The sequence below is a fragment of the Paramormyrops kingsleyae genome, chromosome 8, assembly GCF_048594095.1.
Source record: "Paramormyrops kingsleyae isolate MSU_618 chromosome 8, PKINGS_0.4, whole genome shotgun sequence".
Taxonomy (NCBI): Eukaryota; Metazoa; Chordata; class Actinopteri; order Osteoglossiformes; family Mormyridae; genus Paramormyrops; species Paramormyrops kingsleyae.
The window spans coordinates 33,827,898-33,849,147 of record NC_132804.1 but is presented as its reverse complement, the minus strand read 5'-3'; the positions used below and the strand labels follow the sequence as shown (position 1 = coordinate 33,849,147).

At 41.1% G+C, this 21,250-nt stretch overlaps 2 protein-coding genes across 6 annotated transcripts; both read right to left on the bottom strand.

The window, feature by feature from the left end:
- Positions 1 to 1,782: 1,782 nt before the first annotated feature.
- Positions 1,783 to 12,351, bottom strand: rem1 (RAS (RAD and GEM)-like GTP-binding 1). The gene is made up of 5 exons (XM_023837870.2): positions 12,207 to 12,351; positions 10,981 to 11,305; positions 5,474 to 5,556; positions 3,851 to 4,058; positions 1,783 to 3,484 (listed from the first exon to the last, which is right to left on the bottom strand). The coding sequence occupies exons 2-5, from the start codon at positions 11,303 to 11,305 to the stop codon at positions 3,207 to 3,209; spliced, it is 894 nt and encodes a 297-aa protein (XP_023693638.2). The 5' UTR covers positions 12,207 to 12,351; the 3' UTR covers positions 1,783 to 3,206.
- A 699-nt stretch (positions 12,352 to 13,050) lies between these two features.
- c8h20orf96 (chromosome 8 C20orf96 homolog) lies at positions 13,051 to 20,974 on the bottom strand. Of its 5 annotated transcripts, none has more exons than XM_023837835.2 (10): positions 20,866 to 20,974; positions 18,961 to 19,037; positions 18,691 to 18,829; positions 18,284 to 18,348; positions 18,035 to 18,193; positions 17,806 to 17,905; positions 16,977 to 17,134; positions 16,520 to 16,600; positions 16,299 to 16,417; positions 13,051 to 13,233 (listed from the first exon to the last, which is right to left on the bottom strand). In XM_023837835.2, exons 2-10 carry the CDS (start codon positions 19,015 to 19,017, stop codon positions 13,173 to 13,175), a joined length of 939 nt encoding a protein of 312 aa, XP_023693603.2. In that variant the 5' UTR covers positions 19,018 to 19,037; positions 20,866 to 20,974; the 3' UTR covers positions 13,051 to 13,172. The 5 variants fall into 5 exon arrangements, with proteins under 5 accessions (XP_023693603.2, XP_023693602.2, XP_023693599.2 ...); XM_023837834.2 differs by having other exon boundaries at positions 18,284 to 18,387; positions 20,866 to 20,905; XM_023837831.2 differs by having other exon boundaries at positions 16,995 to 17,134; positions 18,284 to 18,387; positions 20,866 to 20,905.
- Between the last annotated feature and the right edge of the window lie 276 nt (positions 20,975 to 21,250).

Below are 21,250 nucleotides of genomic sequence, written 5' to 3'. Positions count from 1 at the left end.
GAATAGTCCCTTAAATAAGAACATATGATTTAAAGAAGCTGATCAGGAACACACCAAGAAACCAGCACACCTGCTGTGTCATGACGAGCAAGAAAATACCTTAGTTACTCTATTCAGAATTAAAAAGTTGTAGCCCTAGTTAGGTCAGCAAGTTCGACTCCAGCTACCTGTGCTCCTTTTTTGGAAAACAGTAGTTGTTGGAAATACATACAGAGAAGTTACTAGCATTGGCCTATTGTGCAAGATGCTGAGAAACTTCACTACGCATGAATCGGCAGCACATTGACTGCCAGCACATCAGATATAATAACATAATCCACTCTCCACACTCTCATAGACTTAATTAAGAGAGCATGCTGCAGAATTCTCCTGAACCATTATTATTATTTTAAATGTATTTTCCTTACATATTGTAAAAAGACTTTTTTTCTTTGTATCTTTGAGTAAACAATTATGCTCTTCAAAGCGATTTACCTTATTGTTGAAGAGGACTGGTTTACTGTTGAAAACAGAGTTTATTTAAAATAACTGACAAGTTGCACAGAAAATTATGGACTGATGTGGAAATGCAGACATAGCTCGAATGCTTAGTGAACAGCCAGAAATCCTAATTATGCAGTGGTTGGTATTACCTTTCATGCAAAATGTAACAACAAACGCACAAACATAATTATCAAATTTACAATTTGATTATAAATTGATTTAAAAATGTAAAGGAAAATTATTTAAGATCGGTTTGTTGACTACAAATCACAAGAGTTCCATTGAAATTAATTATAACATTTTCAATGTCCTTCTCTTTAGATTACCACAGGTGTTTGATATGTGTTGATTATCTAATAAAAAGTAACCGAAACATTTTTAGTAAATGAAAGGATTTTTTTTGTTACCACAAAAATACCGCCAATACTCACAAAGTCAGAAAAGCCAGAAATTTTTCACATAACTAATGCCAAATGGATAAAAGTGAAATGTTTTCTTTGCAGTCTTATGCCTTCTGCTTGGTAGGTAAATACAAAATTAATTTATCACAGTATCAACAAGCTATTCTTGACCTGACGACACATATCTGGGGTATGTGGTTTTTATTTGGATTAACTTATTTTCCTTTCATTTTCTGGGCTAGTCACACACTTTCTTTTAATACAGCCTGTATCCCTGACAAAAAATCCAATATAAGGAGTTGTTAACCAACTACAATATTCACACCAGCTATTGAGGCACATGATAAGCAAATAATATAATCATTTTGTATGTATTACTTGGTAGTAATTCAACACTGCATGAAAATCACAGAAAATCTAAGTGTTTCTCCAACATTTAATGCATATTTATTAGTAGAAGAAATTAGAAGCTGTCAAATGTTCAAATGTAAGTTCATAATTTAAGTGGAATTCAATTATTTAATAGTCTGTATATCATGACTTGAGTAGTTTATTTGTAAATGGTATTTGTAAATAAGTAAATGGCGATGCTTATAGTTTATAGTCCAGTCCTTTAACTGCTTTCGGTGTTTACAGGTTCGGTAAGCTGGCTTGAACATTGACCTGGGATTCTGGGACAGAACTGACAAGACACATGATCACTCCTGTGAATCATACTGTGTTTCAGCGAGTCGAAGACCTTCATACACGAACCTTCACACATAACCATGCTCTGAATTGTGCTTCTGCTAAGTGGCACAAAATCTCCATGATCACTTGTTCATCATTAAAGCTATAGATTAAAGGTTTAGTGATCTAACAAGGACATTTGAATACAAATGTATCGACAAAATAGCCATTGGTGTATACTGCACTTAACAGCTTTATTATAAAAAATTCTAGGCATTATGTATTTACAAAAACCACAGCCACAATCAATATGTACAAAAAATATTGCTTGGATTTTGCATGTTTAGAAGGAATGAAATATGGCATAAGCTTAAAATATCTTTCAAAAATACATTTTTCCTTTTTTTTTTTTTGTTGTGGCCAAGCTGAATCACTCAGTCATAATAGCTACAAATCGCTCGGCTGTCAAATGACTGAAAGGAGGAATGGAAGGGAATGATAAGAGAAAAAAAAAAAAACACTAATTTGAGACTCATACCAGGTAAAATAAAATAATGCAATGTTCTATCCAGATAAATAAAATGATTTCTCATTGAAGTTGATGAGTATAAGTTGGTGTCGTGAGTATTTTGGTAGTCAGCAGTGATTCCCAGTCCAGGGAAGTGAGCCTTTCTAATGTTCCAGTGGCTGGCCAAGAACTCCATTGCACACGTCTCTCAATCCATTGTTCTAAGCTCGTCAAATCATCAGTTTTGAATGAGCCTTGGAGACAATGCGGTCTGATCAATCAATTATCTAGGAAATTCCTCAGTTTTTAAATAGGAAAATACAAAATCACACATTGACGGAATCAGAATATCAGTGTGGATGAACTGAAATGGCTATACCAAATCTTTTCAGGATCCCCTTCTTTGGTAAAGACAAGTATTTATTTTAAAAAGTATTTTGGAAACGTCTTGGCTGTGCCTAAGGGCAGGCAAGCATTGTTTGTTCAGTGCTCAAACAAAACGAACATCTTCTGACTGACAATTTTAGTCTGGAGTCTAGTCTATAAAAAATACAGAGACTCAAAGCTCTCCTAGTAAAGACTACAAAAGTACCTTAGAATATACAATAATCACGGAAAAAATGTATATTCACAAAAAGTTAATGCAGAAACTGGATTCTCTTCAGAAAGATTAGTGAAAAATAAAACTCTGACCTGGTACGGGGTGTGAATAGACAAGGCAAACGTCGATAAGGAGCCCCTTTTGCTAACAATTTTGTGGACTCTGTAGTCAAATACTTTACGTTCTTCACAGAGCCCAAAAACGTCTGGGCATCAATTCAAAAATGTTTGATGTCTCTTCAGCCTAATGGACTCCACTCGATTAATCAGCTCGAATTCCAAACACCTTTCAGAAATGGGACTGAATTCTTTTTCCTACGATTTTGAAATAATAAAATAAATATCCTCCTATCTTATACAAAAGGTTTAGATAACTGGTTAAACAGATCTGAGGGACGAGAGAAACACGAGTTGCCTCCACTCTCAGTGTTTCTTTAACTGCAGATAAGGAAGCGGTCACTTGGATACGCTGTTAATTTACAGCAGGCTCCGAGATCCAAACAGTGGCAGGGTCAGGAGGAAACCTGTGGGTGTTACTTGCATGATTAGAGGACAGAGAGGTCGTGGCATGACTTGGAGCGCACTTTCAGTGCCATCTTTTTGTTGTTCCTGGCAACAAGGCGGTCCAGAAATCGGCGAGCCTTCTTGGTGATGCTCTCCTTACGCTGGTAGACAGACCTCCGTCGCTCGTTGGTCTCTTTGCTGTCTCGCCGCAGCCGGATCTGCCGAACGATGCCCTCAAACAGCTCCTGCACGTTGTGGTGCAGTGAGGCTGACGTCTCGATGAACTTGCAGTCAAACACCACGGCACACGCTCGCCCTTCTGCAGGTGACACAGGGGAAAAGAAGATGAAATGAAAACGCTGTGTCACATCCTCTGTTTTTCATCTCAGTTCCCATTTGGCATCACCAACCAGCTACCTGGCAGACCTATGACTAGTTAAATCAGTGTCATTAACAAATATGTAATGGCTGAGTAACTAAGCAAAGGTTGGGGACCCACTTCCTTAAAAGAAAATCCCCTGAGACTACATAGCCATCATTTTTTACTCTTCACAATTTGTATCAACTGAACTTCTATCAAAGGGTACTGACTCCATTTAAGAGTATAGCAATTCTTTGTGGGACCTATGCAATAAAAGCATTGGATTTTCAACTGAGGCTCTTTAACGTTGGGTGACTAACTTACCCTCAATGGCGACCTCCCGACACCTGACCAGGTCACTCTTGTTGCCCACGAGGATGATGGGAATATTGTCGGCCTGCCGGATGCGCCGTAGCTGGATGCGCAGCTCTGAGGCACTCTCAAAGCTGGAGCGGTCGGTGATGGAGTAGACGATGACGTAGGCGTTGCCTACTTGCATGCAGTAGTCCTGCACCCACTTCTCGTCCTGCTCCTGAAACAGATGTTGAGGCTTTTCATAACAAATCTCTACCTTTATGCATCATATTATGGCTACTACCTGGTTGACTCCCTTGCAATGCTTTCAGTTTTATTTACTTAAGCGTTTACGGGGGGGGGGGGGGGTGCGGTGACTCATTGGGTAGCACTAGGTTGTGGGTTTGGTTCCCAAACCCAGTTGTGTCTGTGTTTTTCTGTGGGATTCACCCAGGCGCTCCTTGGTTTCCAGCAGCAGCCGAAAAACACACAGTTAGGTGAGCTGCCATCTAAAATGCCCTTATGAATGCAAGTTCGCTGTGATGGACTGGCATCCCATCAAGGGTGTCCCCAGCCATGTGCCCAGCACTTACTGGGATATGTTCCCAGATCTCCCTGACCCTACACAGGACAAGCGGTCACGGAAGACGGACGGATAACTGCAACTACCAATATAAAAAGGTATTCAGTTATTATTATTTAACAATTTTACGGAGCAATTCCTTATTCTCAAAGGAGCAAGTGACGGCCATTATAGCAGTCATGCATTTTTAAGCATTGAGCACCTAATATATGAAGTACGTGAGGTATCCCAGAATGCCCTTCAACTACCAGCAGTTTCACAGCACCATAATATTAAAGCACCCTTGTGAATCGATACAAAATGAAACATTTTTTTTAATGGTTGTGCAAAACCTTCACATTCCACCCCACAACTCCCAGCTGTGTAATCAATACTATCAAAATGAGCCACCCCCCAGCGATGTCGTAGCCTACATAAGCGCAATACGGACGAGCGCTCTCCCGCAGCCTTTGCTCGACTTTGGCCGAGGACCATGGATTTTTGCTATGGGCTACGGCTACAGCAGGACAGATTTTTCCATAACATAACATGAAGGACAAAGAGGCCTTTAGACTTAGCTTGACGCTGCTTCTCAGCCCACTTCCTTTCACACAATCACGCGCACACACAGTCCTGCCCGTTTCTGTTAGCCGTTTCCAACGCAGCTGTTTTTTACGCACAAGAGTTATTTTTTAAATGTTTCAGTATAACCTAATACCACTCAAGGCCTACCGCTGTAATGTACCAGGCCGAGGGCTTTCGGAGAATTAAATGAAACATTAAAGGTCCTGTGCACACCTGGTCTTAAAATGCAAATAGCTTTTCCACATCTCTATAAAACAACGGGGAAATGAGCCAAGGTCATTTTCCACAGGATTTCAGTACTTCAGTAAAGGAAACCAAAGTATATGGTGCCGTCTAAGCAGAGAAGGCTCTCCTCGTTCATGTACAGCAGGGCAGCATACTCTGAGCGTGAGTATGATTACTCACTCAAATTTACAACAATACATTTGGGAAACAAAAGTGATGTTGTTCCTAGTAACTGGCATTTTCTCATCTCAGACATCCAGCAGGTCGGGGGGGGGGGTTACCTGTTTTTCAGTCTCCCACGTGTCCATCACAACAAGTGTGGCCTCTTCCCCATCCACAGTCAGCGTCCTCTCGTAAGTGTCCTCTGAAACAGCGAGGATAAAGCAAGCGGTCTTCATGGAGAAAAGTGTAAGGAGATTATTCACGTGTTTTAATTTGCAGCACAGCATAAATGTTACATTACAACTTATTTGTCTACGTACCCTGACTGCCGCAAAGTCCACATGACATTGTTTGCCCTTGAATAAGCCTGAAGTCTTAATTTGCCTAATTTTGTTTGCCTTGATGATTCCAGCACAACCAAACACTTCTGTGGTGAAAACAGTCTCCACACATGTATCTTCGCTCTGCTGGGGGACGTGCTGAGGCATTCATTACCGTCACGCTGCACCAACTCACATTATCTTAGCATGCACTCAATTCACAGCCTGCTTAGCGTTATGGAGAACAAATGGCAGAAGACAGATGCATTCCGCAAAGCTGTGGCTGGTTTAGTCTAAGATCCACTGTATTTTTTTAACCAAACTCCTGACAGCAAGATCAAAACATACTTTGCCAAAGAGCGAAAGGACCCTGGTCCCATTTTCCACTTCTAACCTCCTCTCACTTAAAAGTGCACTTATCAGGCAATTATGAACCAGGAACAACAATATTAACGAAGGTGCTGAAAGACACAATGTACCAATCAGAATAACATCTGTTTAAACTAAATCTGCTGCTATCTGACCCAAAAGATGATCAAACAGAGCCGTTATGGAAGCAATAAGCCCTCTTTCTGTTGACATAGAAACGTAACGAACCCACAAGTTTCATAACTCAAAAGTTCTTTGCAAACCAACTGCGATCACATTTTACAAAAAAAGTTTTTCACCGCTTACTAAAAAAAACATATTAAACCTGTTCAAATTCCTATAAACAGAACTAAAAAGCTAATTAAGCAAGTTTTGGGGGCTCAATTTTAATAGACCCCAAACACTGCCATGTTTCAAAGGTACGTTTACAAAACTCAGAAAAGTACCAAGGACTTGCTGTCTCATACCAATACCAGTGAAAAGGGTTAATCTTACATGTATTGCAGTTGGCATAGTAAATTAGTAATAGTATTTCAACTAAATATAGCATTCAATAAATAAAACAAACAAGTCTGGATCTGTAAGAAAGACGGACGGAGGGAAATCTTTTACATATTAAAAGTCCACATTAAGAGTGACACATTTTACACAATGTAACCATTAAGTAAGGAAAGAGAATGAACTATGAGGTCATGTGATGTGGTAGGGCAGTAGGTTCAGAATACTCCTCAAACTTTAACGACCACCACGCATAGAGAGACAGCTAAACTAATCCATTTAGGAGCTAAACTTCAATTAAAAAGATAGAACAAAAACATGCATATACAGTAATCCTACAGGAGCACTACTGAGCCCACAATATCTGATACAATAAACCCGATAAAAAATAAAGTCATTACATTGCATTCTTCAAACACTGGCAAATATATAACTATTGATGTAAAATTATTCTGTTTAAAACTTTTGAAAATTCATCCATGTTGTGTACCTGCTTGTCCTATGCAGGGCCCAGAGCCTTAAAATCTTTTTTATTTGTTTCAAAAATAAATAAAACTATGTGAATAATGAAACCATATGTCCTCTAATATCCAGTGACTAGGGCACATTAAAAGCTATAGAAGCTTCCTTCAATAGCGTCGAAGACTTTTTGATGTAAACACTAGAGGTGTCACGAGATCTTGCGATATTACAACATGACGAGATTTCTCGTCGGAGTGAAAAGCGGTTTCGCGAAGGCGCTGCAAATTAGCTGCTGTAAGCATGTCAGCGTCTGACTAAATTACCATAGTAGATGCCCCAGACACTTAAATCTTTTGTGTGGCAGAATTTTCGGTACCCGGCGGAAAATATAAACGGTGAAAGGATGACAGACAACACACAAACTAACTGTAATGTAAGCATTGTAGGAAAATACTGCTGTACACAGCGGTTAACGCTACTACTATGCAAAGCCTTTTGCAGCACCATCATAGCTCTTCATTTAAATTCATTGCAGCGGTGAAGAAAACATTAATAATAATAATAATAATAATAATAATAAAAGAAAAAACTTTTACGTTTGTTATTGGGTGCATTCCACTTCTTGTGGCCGCTTACAGCGCTGTCTTAAAGCAATGCATTCTGGTCCTGATGCAATGCATCATGGTTAGATTATTGTCCGTTGCAAAACGTCACACGTGCCACCATGTCACATGATACAAAACCCTCATGAGAGCAAGACGACATCGTGCAGCCGGACTCTCTTTGCCTCAGCCAGCTGCACAAACTGGAACCGCCTCCATGACGACATAACTTGAGAAGGGTCCAGCTGCAGACGCCTGTAGAGTGGAGCTCCAACGGAAATACGTGGCCTCAACTCTGTGTCACAGCGAATAAACCCTAACCTTAACCTTAACCCTAACCCTAACCCTAACCGGAGCTCCACTTTACGTCCTTAAAGATCACGTGTTTCCTGTGGAGGTGACGTATTTCCAGTGGAGCTCCACTCTACAGGCGTCTGCAGCTAGACCCTCTTGCATAACTTTGCCCTTATTGGCTGAAGATTTTACACACATGACGTTTGTTTCCCAGGAAGTTCCGATGCGTTATCTGCTACTTCTCCCGAAAAGCACGTAAAGTAGTGACAACTGGTTTTCAGTTAATTTACCTGGTAAAATAAAGTTTAAATAAATTACAGAAATGCTGTAATAGTACACGTGAGTTAGTTATTTATTGTTAGTTACTGTAATGTTGCGCTGCTTTATTTGTTTGTAATCCTTCTGTCAGTGCTGCCATTGCAGTCAGATCTCGCACACTACGAGGAGTGGAAGTTGTCCCACTTGGCTGGAGTCAGTGAGTTGTGTCGTCACAGAGGCGGTTCCAGTTTGTGCAGCCGGCTGAGGTGCTGCACGATCTGTCTTAAGTCGTCTTGCTCTCGCGAGGTTTTTGTACTATGTGACATGGTGACGCGTGGTGACGTTTTGCAGCGCCGGCTTAAGTCGGACAAAAAAATCTAACCGTGCAGAATGCATGCTTTAAGCCAGCGCTGTAAGCGGCTGCATGAAGTCGAACGCACCCATTGTTTTATTTATATTCTTTTTTATGTTCAACTGAGTAGTCAAATACGAGAGAAGCCTGTCATTTGAGTTTGTGGTGAAATCTTTTATGGTGCTAGATATTTGTTCTGTTCTTTACTGCATATGATGATGGTGATTATTTTAACATTTAACCATACATCTGCATTTTTTAGTCTTTCAAATTAATAAAATAAAAGGCTGCTTTCCAGTAATATATTTCCTCTTCGAAGTTTTCCTTAAAATATTGTTACAATATCGTCTTGTCTCGTTCTCGTGAATCCAATATCGTGTCTCGTCTCGTGGGCTGAGTATATTGTTACACCCCTAGTAAACACCTAATCCAGGGGTCTCCAACTCCGGTCCTGGAGAGCTACTATTCAGTAGGTTTTCTGTCCTACTTGGCTTCTGATGAGCCACACCTGCTCCTGGTATTTACCTGAGAACAGGTGTGGCTCATCAGAAGCCGGGTAGGATAGAAAACCTACTGGACGGTAGCTCTCCAGCACTGGAGTTGAAGACCCCTGACCTAATCCCATTGGAGGATGTGGACCCCCCCCCCCCCCCACCAAATCCCCAAGGCCCGAACAATCATCTCTTCCATTGTGCCTCAGATCCTGTGATTCAAATATTAATTTCATGCAGTTTGTTATACTGCAATTTCCCCTCTGGAGTTTAAAGGAAAACTGCACTGTGTGCATGGTGGTACCAATTCAGGTGGATTCCTGTTCAATGTACAAAACCTACATCAGCACAAAGGAAAAAATTAGTATTAAAAATCTGATCTGAATTGAATCTATTTTGGGCAATGTGGTAGTGCAGTGGGTCACACTGGCATTAAAAAGCGGCCCCATGGTAAATTTTGCTGACTGGGGGAGGGGGACCCCCCCAACATCTACAGAGTGATACATTTCACTGACGCAGGGCGAGGGAGGGTGAGGGCATGATAAATTTTCCACTTAGACTTGTATATGATAAGGAGGGGGGGCATTATAAAAATGCCAAATGGCCAATCCAGCCCTGCACACTCCCTGTGTGTGTCCTGTGATGGACTGGCATCCCATCCAGGCTGTGCGCCTACCTTGGGTTCCCTGAAATCGGCACCAGGCCCCCGTAACACTCTGCCAGGTGAGTGTTTGGAATATGGATGCAGTCTGACCTCTGCCATAGTAACAAGCTACAGAACTCACAAGTTCAGAAATCACCAACAGCTCACCGGCGACCTTCAGTAAGCCAGCTTAGAACTGGCCACTGTGACACACGCTGTCTCCCTGCGGCTCACTTTCTGCAGCGTTACTCCTCAGTTTTGTTTAATGTCTGTGTCCTGGGCTCAGGGAATCTTTGCCTCTGCTTTATTTGGTCTTCATACCTTCCAGAAGATAAATTAGGACAGCACACCTCTGGAAGTGTGGTCTGCTGAGAGTAACGTGACAGTGGTTTCGCGGTGCGCCCGACGTGGTCAGACGGTACACGCTGCTTACTCAAGCTCTTCTCCTGACACGTACATTGATCTGACGGGTGCCCCAACACCCGATCCCATTTGCGATGTATCAAGCAGACTAATAAGACCAGGGCAGTACTCATTCTACCATCCGTATTCTGTACAAAATATGTCTAGAAGCAATTTGAAACCATATGAAAGTCCTTCAATATTACAAAAGTTGTCAACATAAAAAATAAAGCTGCTATCCCAACACAAATCTGTAGTTTAACTGTTTCTTAAGTATTAAGTACTGGCGATTCTGCAAGATAATGAACGAGTATTAGAAATTGTCCTGCTATGCACAACAGACAGACATAAGACCACTCAAATGGGTTGGATTTTTGACAAATTATTACATAAAATTACATTGGCTATAAGTGATGATGTACAAAAATCAGGGGGAAACTGAATATAGGCGCACGTGCGCACACACACACACACACACATACACACACAGGTTCGTAATTATATCTTTGTGGGGACTCTCCATTCATTTCTATGGGGGAAACCTCTCATCCCAACAGTGACAACATTAACCCCTACGTAGCCCTAACCTTAACCATAAGTAATAAAACAAAATAGGAGATATTTGGCATTTTTAGTTTTTTTGATTGCATTCACAAGTTTTTATACAATTATTCTTGTGGGCACCAAAAAATGTCCCCAAAAGGTAAAAAGTTACCGGTTTTTAATCACATAGTGGGGAAATCTGGTACCCACAAAGTAATAATTACAAAAATGCACATAAGCACGCAGACACACACACTTTAAACATCACAGAAAAAAACATTATGTTATAAGGAGAATGAAAACCTACTAATTATAAAATAACTTTTCATAACTGCAATGCAACAGGCACAGTAGATCTCTTAATAAGGAATGGCAATAATTAATGAGCGTACCTTCTATACATTCATTGGCATCCTGTATGCCAGCGAAGATATTAGCCAGGCTGGACTTTCCCACTCCGTGATCGCCCAGCAAAACGACGCGGTAGAGGAGGTCCGCGCCGGAGCTGTCCGAACCCTCGGAGCCGGAGGTCCAATGGCTGCGGCAGTGGATAGCCCTGTCGCCGGAATGATAGGAGGCGGACTGGCCGAGCGCCGGGTGGTTGGGCTCGCCCGGCGGATCTCTGCTCCTGGCCCCGCTCTGGTGGGACGTGGGGATTGGCGTGCTGGCCCTTCTCCGTAAGGTCTCCTTAGTGTTCCTCTCCGTGTTCAGTGTCATCTTGGGAAAAACAAAAAGGCACTAATAATAAAAAAAAAAACAAAAAACTTGAAAACAGAATGGAAAAAACGCACTGCTATTAGACTAGTGCTTAGGATACAAAAAGTTTTAAAATTACTTCAAGAATGCAGATTTCAACAAAAAGATCTGAAGGTTTAATTTGCTTAGACACGGTTTATAATATGGAGATATTATCTGATACTTAAAAACAGGAAAAACTGTCCAATTTTTATACAGCCAGCCTACCAACTAATATAATTTATGTAACTAAAGCATATGCTTTCCTAATAGTCACTTCAAACGGAATCGCCAGACTTCGCCGTCACTAAGTCCCGGTTCTGTATATCGGCGATTCCGCTGGACACCGACGGGCTCCCGCACCGCGGCGGGCTTTTCAAGGCTCCGGCCACCGCCGTATCGGGTTGCCGGCGAGGCGCCGTAACGGGACACCCCGGCGGAGTCATGGTAACTGACGGCCGGGCAAGCGAGCCGCACACAGTTGTTAAAAATTCAGCAGCGGGCACCGGATAGCAGGGCTCCGCATCCCCGCGCCTCCCATCTCACTCACATCGTAATTAGGGGTTTAAAAGGGACCTGGATACGCGGTGCTTAATTGATTTATTACATTACAGCCTAAGCTAAAACTCACAGGGAAAATTCTTATCTGCGACCGCCGACAACGAAACTTTTGACAGCGGGATTAACTGTAGGCCTATATCAAACTGTAAATAACTTACGGATTTTACACCTAATTACATAAACGCAGAACTTTACATATCAAGAAAGTTGTTATTAAAACATTTATATGTTCTATATATGATGCCGCAGTCACATAATTTCGAAATGAGTTCGCGTGAAACACCGATGCAGCACAGGTGCAGTGCGCTTCCCCGCGTCTCACCGGTGCGGTAGTGGTCCGGCGTTCGCCGAGTGCGGTGTCAAAGCTGACGGTCGCCGCTCACTGGACACGTCCTACCGCTCCGATCCCTCATTCTCGGCCGTGTTGCAATACGGGTCTGTACTCAGGGAGTTAGCTCTATATTAATTTATGAGCCCACCCCAACTCAATGACGTGCAACATAAGTCACTTCCTCAAAAATCTGTGCGAACTTTTTTACTATTTATGCAGCTTTTTGCCCCCCAAGCTTTTATATGTTGTAACTTTCTGAACTGTACTCTAAATTCGAAATAAATAATTACTCTACCTAAAACCTGAACATTCATAGTTCCGCACAGTTCATTGTCTTAAGATTCTTTTCGTATTCCCAGCATTTAATAGTACACAGCTTCGGGTTTGTTTTAAACGGAATGCTATAATACAAGAGCCCTTTTACCATATTCACGGGCGAGCTGGGGGGTAAATTCAAATACAGTTCCCAGTATACATTCCTTTACAATGAAATGAGATTGTGAGGCTCCGCTAAACCACTTCCAACTGAAATAACAACACTAATCAGACCGGTAGCCCGTGAGATGATGCGATGAAGGATCTCGATATTTACAAAGCTGGCTTCTTTCCCACACTACAGCACATTTAAAGGGTTTTCTACAATACTGTACATAAAGGGTAGCAATAGCTTGTCCAATACTCACATTTGAAAACAGAATATTCAAAATAGTGATTTTGATATAACGGGTATAACGTGCACACTACAAAATTGGCTTTAATAATAGTAATATTAATTTTCTTTTAACACTTTTTCATCATAAAGTTAGAAAATATTTTATGGAAAAATGCACAAATGTCCTTCTTAAAATTGTGTTTTTATTAAGACCTTAAGGTGACCCATGTGGTTTGTGAAAAGGCACCTAAGGAGTGTTTGAAATTGGATGGATACAAAGGCAAGTCCTTCTTGATATGGTCCATTTAAATAGGAAGCCATTCTTCTTTGGGAATGTCCAGGTTCACGTCCATATCTGGGGTACATCTGCAATGCAGAGACAAGATGATGAACAAATACAGAAAACTGCTGCCAAATATCATGAAATTGTACAAACGACATGAAAATGTTCAGCAGCTATTGGCTTATTCCTTCTAAATCATCAAGTGGCTAAATCTGTCACACAATACCAAAGCAATCCATTTAAAATACATAAATATTTAATACATTAGTACCCCATGTCTGTTTCTACAAATATACAAATACAGAAAATACTCCAGACAACTTATTGAAAAGTTATTGAAATAGAAACATCATTCATATTCCTTTTTCTATATATAACTTTGAACATTAAACTGATTCATTTATAAAGTACTTTCAGTCCCAAAGAAATCCAATACATTCAAACCTTGCTTGAAATTCATACTGCCAACATGAACAGTAAAATAAAATTGTATTTATTAAGCAAGTCATCCTGTGCAGGCCGTAACCCTGTCTAACTCCCTGTGCAGGCCGTAACCCTGTCTAACTCCCTGTGCAGGCCGTAACCCTGTCTAACTCTCTGTGCAGGCCGTAGCCCTGTCTAACTCCCTGTGCAGGCCGTAACCCTGTCTAACTCCCTGTGCAGGCCGTAGCCCTGTCTAACTCCCTGTGCAGGCCGTGGCCCTGTCTAACTCCCTGTGCAGGCCGTGGCCCTGTCTAACTCCCTGTGCAGGCCGTAGCCCTGTCTAACTCCCTGTGCAGGCCGTAGCCCTGTCTAACTCCCTGTGCAGGCCGTGGCCCTGTCTAACTCCCTGTGCAGGCCGTAACCCTGTCTAACTCCCTGTGCAGGCCGTGGCCCTGTCTAACTCCCTGTGCAGGCCGTGGCCCTGTCTAACTCCCTGTGCAGTACGTAACCCTGTCTAACTCCCTGTGCAGGCCGTGGCCCTGTCTAACTCCCTGTGCAGGCCGTGGCCCTGTCTAACTCCCTGTGCAGGCCGTGGCCCTGTCTAACTCCCTGTGCAGGCCGTGGCCCTGTCTAACTCACTGTGCAGGCTGTAGCCCTGTCTAACTCCCTGTGCTGCCTGGTATTAGGCTCCAGGCCGCCTCCTGAGATCCTCACAGGGTAAGAGGGTATGAGACAGATGGATGATTAAGGGAGTGATTCCTATCAATTCATAAACACATATCAGATGAAATGAAAAACAATGAGGAAATAAAACTTGTTGGAAAGAAGTGCAATAAGACATAATGTGTCACTCGGGACAAAGAAAAAAACAGCCTGACATTTGTCTTCCTATGGGAGGCTGTGTTGTATCATGGGAAACAGGAAGACTTGCCAGAAGACGCACACTTTTTTTTTACTTGTGACCTCTGACAATAACAGAGTGAGGGAAAGCAGTCAGTTTGTCAGAAGTCATCTCACTTACCAACTGAGCTAAGGTGGAATTTCAGAGACATTTCAAGGAAGATTTCCCAATTTCATCATTTCATTATCATACCTTCTGTTCAATATTCCTCTTTTTTAATACTTAAGTGTTACTTGTTTTGTTATTGTGAATTCTATATTATGTTTACTTTTACAGAGTGATTGCCAAACTGTGAGTATGGCAAATAAGTGCAATCATATGGATAAACAACAAAATGTCATCTTGTTTTGGAACAAGCTGTTGGAAATTCAAAGCCCTTATTAAGCTTTAATGACACATTAGGATTTCAGCACAAGGAGCTCCATGGTCCTGCCTGGTCCTTCATGTATCATTAAGATGCCTCTTAGAGACTTTTCCAAAACTGTAATGCTATATACCCTGTACGTTGTGGCAGCACCGTGACCATCGGAAAGGAAAATGGTAATTCCAAACAAAGGTGTGTTAGGAAAGTTCCACAGCACCACAAGGGAGGGCTCTGTATTGTTTAGATATACCTTCTACATATATTATGAGTGTGACATTGGAAAGGACAGTAACAATCTGCAGCTGCCTGTCAGGGAACACGTTCTCAGCATTTATTTTCATTCCAACAGCAGAGTCCCCAATGAGTTCATCTTGTTTCCACATAAGTAGTAATGGCCAGACAAAAGGCATCATCTGATAGCCAATGAAAACCTAAATGACCTTCTACACAAACAGGTAGAAGATGCAGCTATATTTACATTATTTTACGACATGTATTATGATATAGGATGCAGGACCCTGTGACCATGACAGGACTGGATGGATTGTGATATACTGGCAATGTGATTACGATAACATGGTTCACTTGACCAGATCCTTAGGGGCATGGTGCCTGCACCTCACTCTAAAGAGAGGAGACCATTAACTTGTCAGATTGAAGGTAGTCTGGGCTAAATGTAAGTCAATGAAGATAAAGTCCATTTAACCTGAGGTACTTCAAACCAGACAAGTTATCCGGTTAAGCAAGAAATCTGGCCTTGTGACACAGGCCCCCAGTCATGACAGATAGATCATTATTCACGCCGCTGTCAAGTTACAGCCTCACATCAATAAGGGAATATGCTACCACCATTCATCAGAAAGACAAATCATGTATAATTAATTCATATTAAAGGATTCTATCAAATAAGATAAATACATCTTGAATTAAGTCTTTGAAAATAAAAAGCCCCAAATATCCATTACAGAAAGAAGTGTGGGAAAAAGTGTTTGAACGCAAAAGCCTCTTTCTGTTTGAATGCATGATCTAAGATGGAAAATGCACATACTCTTTTACACATTGCACAGTGGCAGAAACCCAAAGAAAACAACCCTCCCCTCTCCCAAACACACGCACACAGTACTAACAGAATTCCAAAATGTCACTCTTTTGCTCCTTTCATGGAAGAACATGAGAAATGCGTTTGACGAAATCTAACACAGACAAAAGAGCTATTACATCATCTTCCCAGAATAAATGTAATGGTGTTTAACCACGTGGTTTTAAACTAAATAATGTATGTTGCTCAAAATATAGATTAACATTGTTTCTTACTTTCCACTGTTTTGAAATCAAATCCATACTGGGGATGGTTAATGGTTTAGATAGAGCAGCTTAAGGCAGATACAGTGTGTAAGGTGTTTGGAATTTCAGGGCCTGACTGTGAAGGACTTAGGTTATACAGAGGCTGGTGTCTATACTTGTGTGTCCTGGGGGGGCTTTGGTGGGAGACGTCCTCGCTGACACTCGCTCCTGACAGCTGTAGCTGCTTGATATCCTCCTCCACTTCCTTGCTCGTCTCCTCAAGCTCCTTAATGACCTGCGATGACCAACATCAGTGTGAAGGAGGGCATCCTACCAGGCAGGCCATTCAGCTCAGAATTATAAACTTACTGATTTTAAATAGTAACAAATAGCGTACCTTTTTGTGAAAGTCAGTTTCTCTCCTTATTCTGTCATTTTCTGCCGTAGTCGTGGAAAGGCTAAGAGTAACACTGGACAGCTACAGTGGAAATATAATGACCATTAAAAATGATCACTTTATTAAAATAATACTTAATTCTTAATTGACTTATTTCTTTTACTTGCTTAATACTTAATTATACTGTGCACACTTTTGCAACTATGGTGGATTTTTTTTACTTCAAATATTTGTTCTATTAATTATTTTTTACTCTTGAAATTGGTCATATTAAAGGTCATATTAAAGATGGAAAAACATTTGACATGATTTATCTTGATTTCTTGGCTTTACTTCACAAAAATCTACAATTTCAATAAAGATGTGTAGATTTTTTATATCCACTGTATAATCTAAAAGTTAGATGTTACTGCCCATGACAAAGCATGGTTGCCCGCCGTAAGGGGGTATCTGTTACCTTCCTCATTTCCTTCACCTGCTCAATCTCCCTTCTGAGCTGAGCGATCCTCGATTCATTCACATGGTACTGCCTGTACTTGTAGGTCCTCAGTGAGTTTACCTCACCACGGGCTTTCACCACCTGCAGCTCCACCTCTGCTAGCTGCCTCTGAAGTTCTGTCCAATCAGAACATGGGGGCGGGAAACATTGCCAGCCATACAAAACACACCAAGGACCTCATTACAGAGATCAAGGGATGCAGACAACACAGAGAAAAATGTTGAAGAAAATAAAAGACATATGACTGTTTCACAAGTGGTATAAAAACTTTGAAACATCTTCTTTTTAAAAGTTGGGGGGCATGTCACATATTTACAATGTTGAGGGAGTTACTAACAAAAGCAATCCATTACAGACAGAGGTGGTAAGTTCAGGTCCAGGAAGTACAAATCCAGAGGTTTAATTTCAACCAACCAGGTGAGGATAAAGAGTCACAGTTACAGGGTAACAAAGTGGTTGGTTGAAACAAAACCTTGGTCTGGATTTGTACTTTCTGAACCTGAATTTACCACCTCTGTCTGTAATGGATTGCTTTTGTAACGTCCCCAACACTGCACACTTATCAACCAAGGGCATCATTTTGGGTATGGATGGTATGGGCATGTCCCTACCAATACTGGGGGAGTACCGTGTACGTTTAGGGGGACGGGGGGGTTGGAGCTGATTTGGACCCTGCCAGTGTTGAAACCAAACCTATGCCCTTCTTCTCAGCCTGTTCATCTATTATTTTGGAATATCCTGCATATCCAGAATTAAACAAACATATTGTCTGTTTTTTCCAGATTACCACAGATGGCTTCCTTCGCCTCTCGTTCCGCATCCTCTAATTCCACTTTGGCCTTTTTGACTTCTCTTTGACTCCAGCCTTTTAAAGCTATGATAGATCTCTGAAATGCAAATGATAGAGAAAAACTATGAACAAGAAACCACTCATGTGCCTTACCAAAAATATAGATACATCTGAGATTTCAGGAAAGAGGATGTTCCTTTGCTGTTCGTACTTCAGGAATTCACACCTTGAGTTTCTCGTGCTGAAGGATAGAGTCCTGAGCACAGCTGAAGGAGCACCTCTCGGTACGAGCGATCTCCCCTAACTGCTGAAAATTCACGGCCAGGAGATGGGCACAGTGCCTCTCCAGCTCTTCCACCGCTGTCTTTCTTGACTGGATGAGCATCTGAAAGGAAAGTAGACCCAAAGATATAGCATCGTGCAAATACATCAGTGTAAGTAACTTGATGGCTTTACCTCAACTTTGCTGAGTTACCTTAAGTATTTTGCCATTTTCATTCCATGGAGAGATGACTCCCACTTTCACCATCTCTTTCCTTCCTGAGTGTCGAACCAAAGACCTCAGTGATTCGTCAGGGGCTTCAGTGGACAGAAAAGTTGTTAACCAGGAGATTGTAACAGTTAAGTTGTGCGATAACTACAGTATGGGTATACGTAACCCTGTTTAGGGGACTCCTGTTTAATTTTCCCAGAGCACATACGAATTCATGAGAGTAGCCAGTAGCATGGTATTGAGCACTTACATTTATTTCTGTATTTCCCTTAACAAGGAACCATATCAATACTGATGTTTTACTGGATAAATTAATGGATGTAAATATCTAAAAGAAAAAAATAAGACATTTCATAACGTTTTTATGAATCCTGTAGTTCATCTCTCACCCGCTCTAGTGTTGTTTTGCTGGTGGACAGAGGGGGCGCCCCTGTGTCTATATGCATCACTCTTGGGTGGGACAGCAGGACCACGTGCCGGGGGCAGGGGAGCACGACGCCTGCCGTACCGCTCCCACCTGCTGTAATCCTAGAGAGCAGAGGAGTTCTTTATTGGTCGTTGTATCACGCCGGTGTTACACACCAGCTTCAATAATGCATGTGCATGCTTTCAAACTCACGCTTAATATCTATATAAATGGTGAGAAACTACAAACTCACCACTTTCTGAAAACATTCCTTAAAGGGGAATACTACATGGTTTGGTAATGTGGTCATCGTCGTTTTTGTGTCTTAAACTGCAATGCCAAAAAAGAGAGACACTGGGCTAGTATTATTGTCCACTGGCACTTGATTCCCCGTTAATCTTAATACTGTTTAATAAGAACATAAGAACATAAGAACATAAGAAATTTACAAACGAGAGGAGGCCATTCGGCCCATCAAGCTCGTTTGGGGAGAACTTAGCTAATATCTCAGAGTTGTTAAAATCTTATCTAGCTCTGATTTAAAGGAACCCATGGTTTTAGCTTCCACTACAATAGCAGGAAGACTATTCCATACTCTGACTACACGCTGTGTAAAGAAGTGCTTCCTCAAATTTGTTTTAAAATGTTCTCCCGCTAATTTCCACTTATGGCCACGAGTTCTAGTATTTAGACTAATATTGAAATAGTCATTTGGCTGAACAGCATCCAGACCCGTTAGAATCTTATAGACCTGAATCATATCCCCCCTTAGTCTCCTTTGCTCAAGGCTGAACAGATTCAGTTCCGCTAACCTCTCCTCGTAAGACATTCCTCTAAGACCAGGAATCATTCTCGTAGCTCTTCGTTGCACCTTTTCTAAGGCAGCAATGTCCTTCTTGAGGTATGGTGACCAAACCTGCACACAGTATTCTAGGTGGGGTCTTACCAAGGAATTATATAAGTGTAACATCACCTCCCTTGACTTAAACTCCACACATCTAGAGATATAACCCAACATTCTGTTCGCCTTTTTTATTGCTTCCCCACATTGGCGAGAGTGGGACATGGAAGCATCAACATACATACCGAGATCTTTCTCGTAATCAGCTACCTTTATTTCAGTGGAACCCATAAAATATCTGTACTGTATATTTCTGCTCCCTGCATGGATTACCTTACATTTATCTGTGTTAAATTTCATCTGCCAAGTATCAGCCCATTCGCTAATTAAATCCAGATCCCGTTGAAGCCTCTCTGCTGCTAGATTAGTATCTGCTACCCCGCCCACCTTAGTGTCGTCTGCAAATTTAACCAGTTTACTGTATGTATTCGTGTCAATATCATTAATGTAAATTAGGAACAATAGTGGTCCTAAAATTGAACCCTGCGGTACCCCACTATAAACGGAGGCCCACTGTGACATAGTGCCTCTAATAACTACTCGCTGCTTCCTATCAGTTAGCCAGTTTTTGATCCAAGCTGCCACAGTTCCTAAAATTCCTGCAGCTTTAAGCTTTAACAAGAGCCGTTTGTGGGGGACAACATCAAAGGCTTTCTGGAAATCTAAGTAAATCACATCATAGGCCTTTTTGTGATCAATTTCACTTGTAGCTTCCTCAAAGAACTCAAGCAGATTCGTTAGGCAGGATCTACCTCTCCTAAATCCATGTTGGCTATCCTTTATAATGTTATTTGCATCTAGGTAATCTACCATTTTCACTTGAATTATAGCTTCCATTATTTTTCCAGTAATGCTAGTTAAACTGATTGGCCTATAGTTTGCTGGATTACTTCTATCCCCTTTTTTGAATATGGGTGTTATATTAGCATGCTTCCAATCTGATGGTACCACACCCGCACACAATATTATGTAGCTGAAGTCCGAATTAAACGCATAACTTTTCCCTTTTCCTGATATCAAGTTGAAAATTAAAAAATTTAAACGGCAGAACGTCGTAATACCTACATTATCTCAACACATCTTATACAAACAACTGTATATTTTTAATTTAATGATCTCTTTACGTGTCTGTTTACAACCTACCGAGCTGCATGGTCTGTTCAGCAGTAAGAATAACATGAAATATATAAGTAAAACCAACAGTAACTATTCCACATGCCAACTTCATTTTGTAATTTACTTAAACGAGGTACTCACTGTGTTCCAGGAAAAAAAACGTGTTTTGTTTGGAAACACGTTTGCTATGGAAACGTATTATGCAAAAAGTTGTGTGTTACTGCCATCTATGATCTTAACGTGATATCACAGTTTCAAGTTTGCAGTGGAAAAAATGTTTTCTCCGTATACTTTGTGTATGTGCTTAATACATTATGTACAATTTATTATATAGCTAAAGGTATATTAATGTTTTAATAAAAAACTAATGTCGTTGAAAGTCCTATACTATTCCATGACGTCACCATTCCATTTATTATGTTCTACGTCAACAACTTTCAAAGTACATGAAGCAACCAATTCTCAGGTTTGGAGAGTTGAGATAGCTTAATTCTTAATTTAATTCTTCATTTATCAGATTTATTAT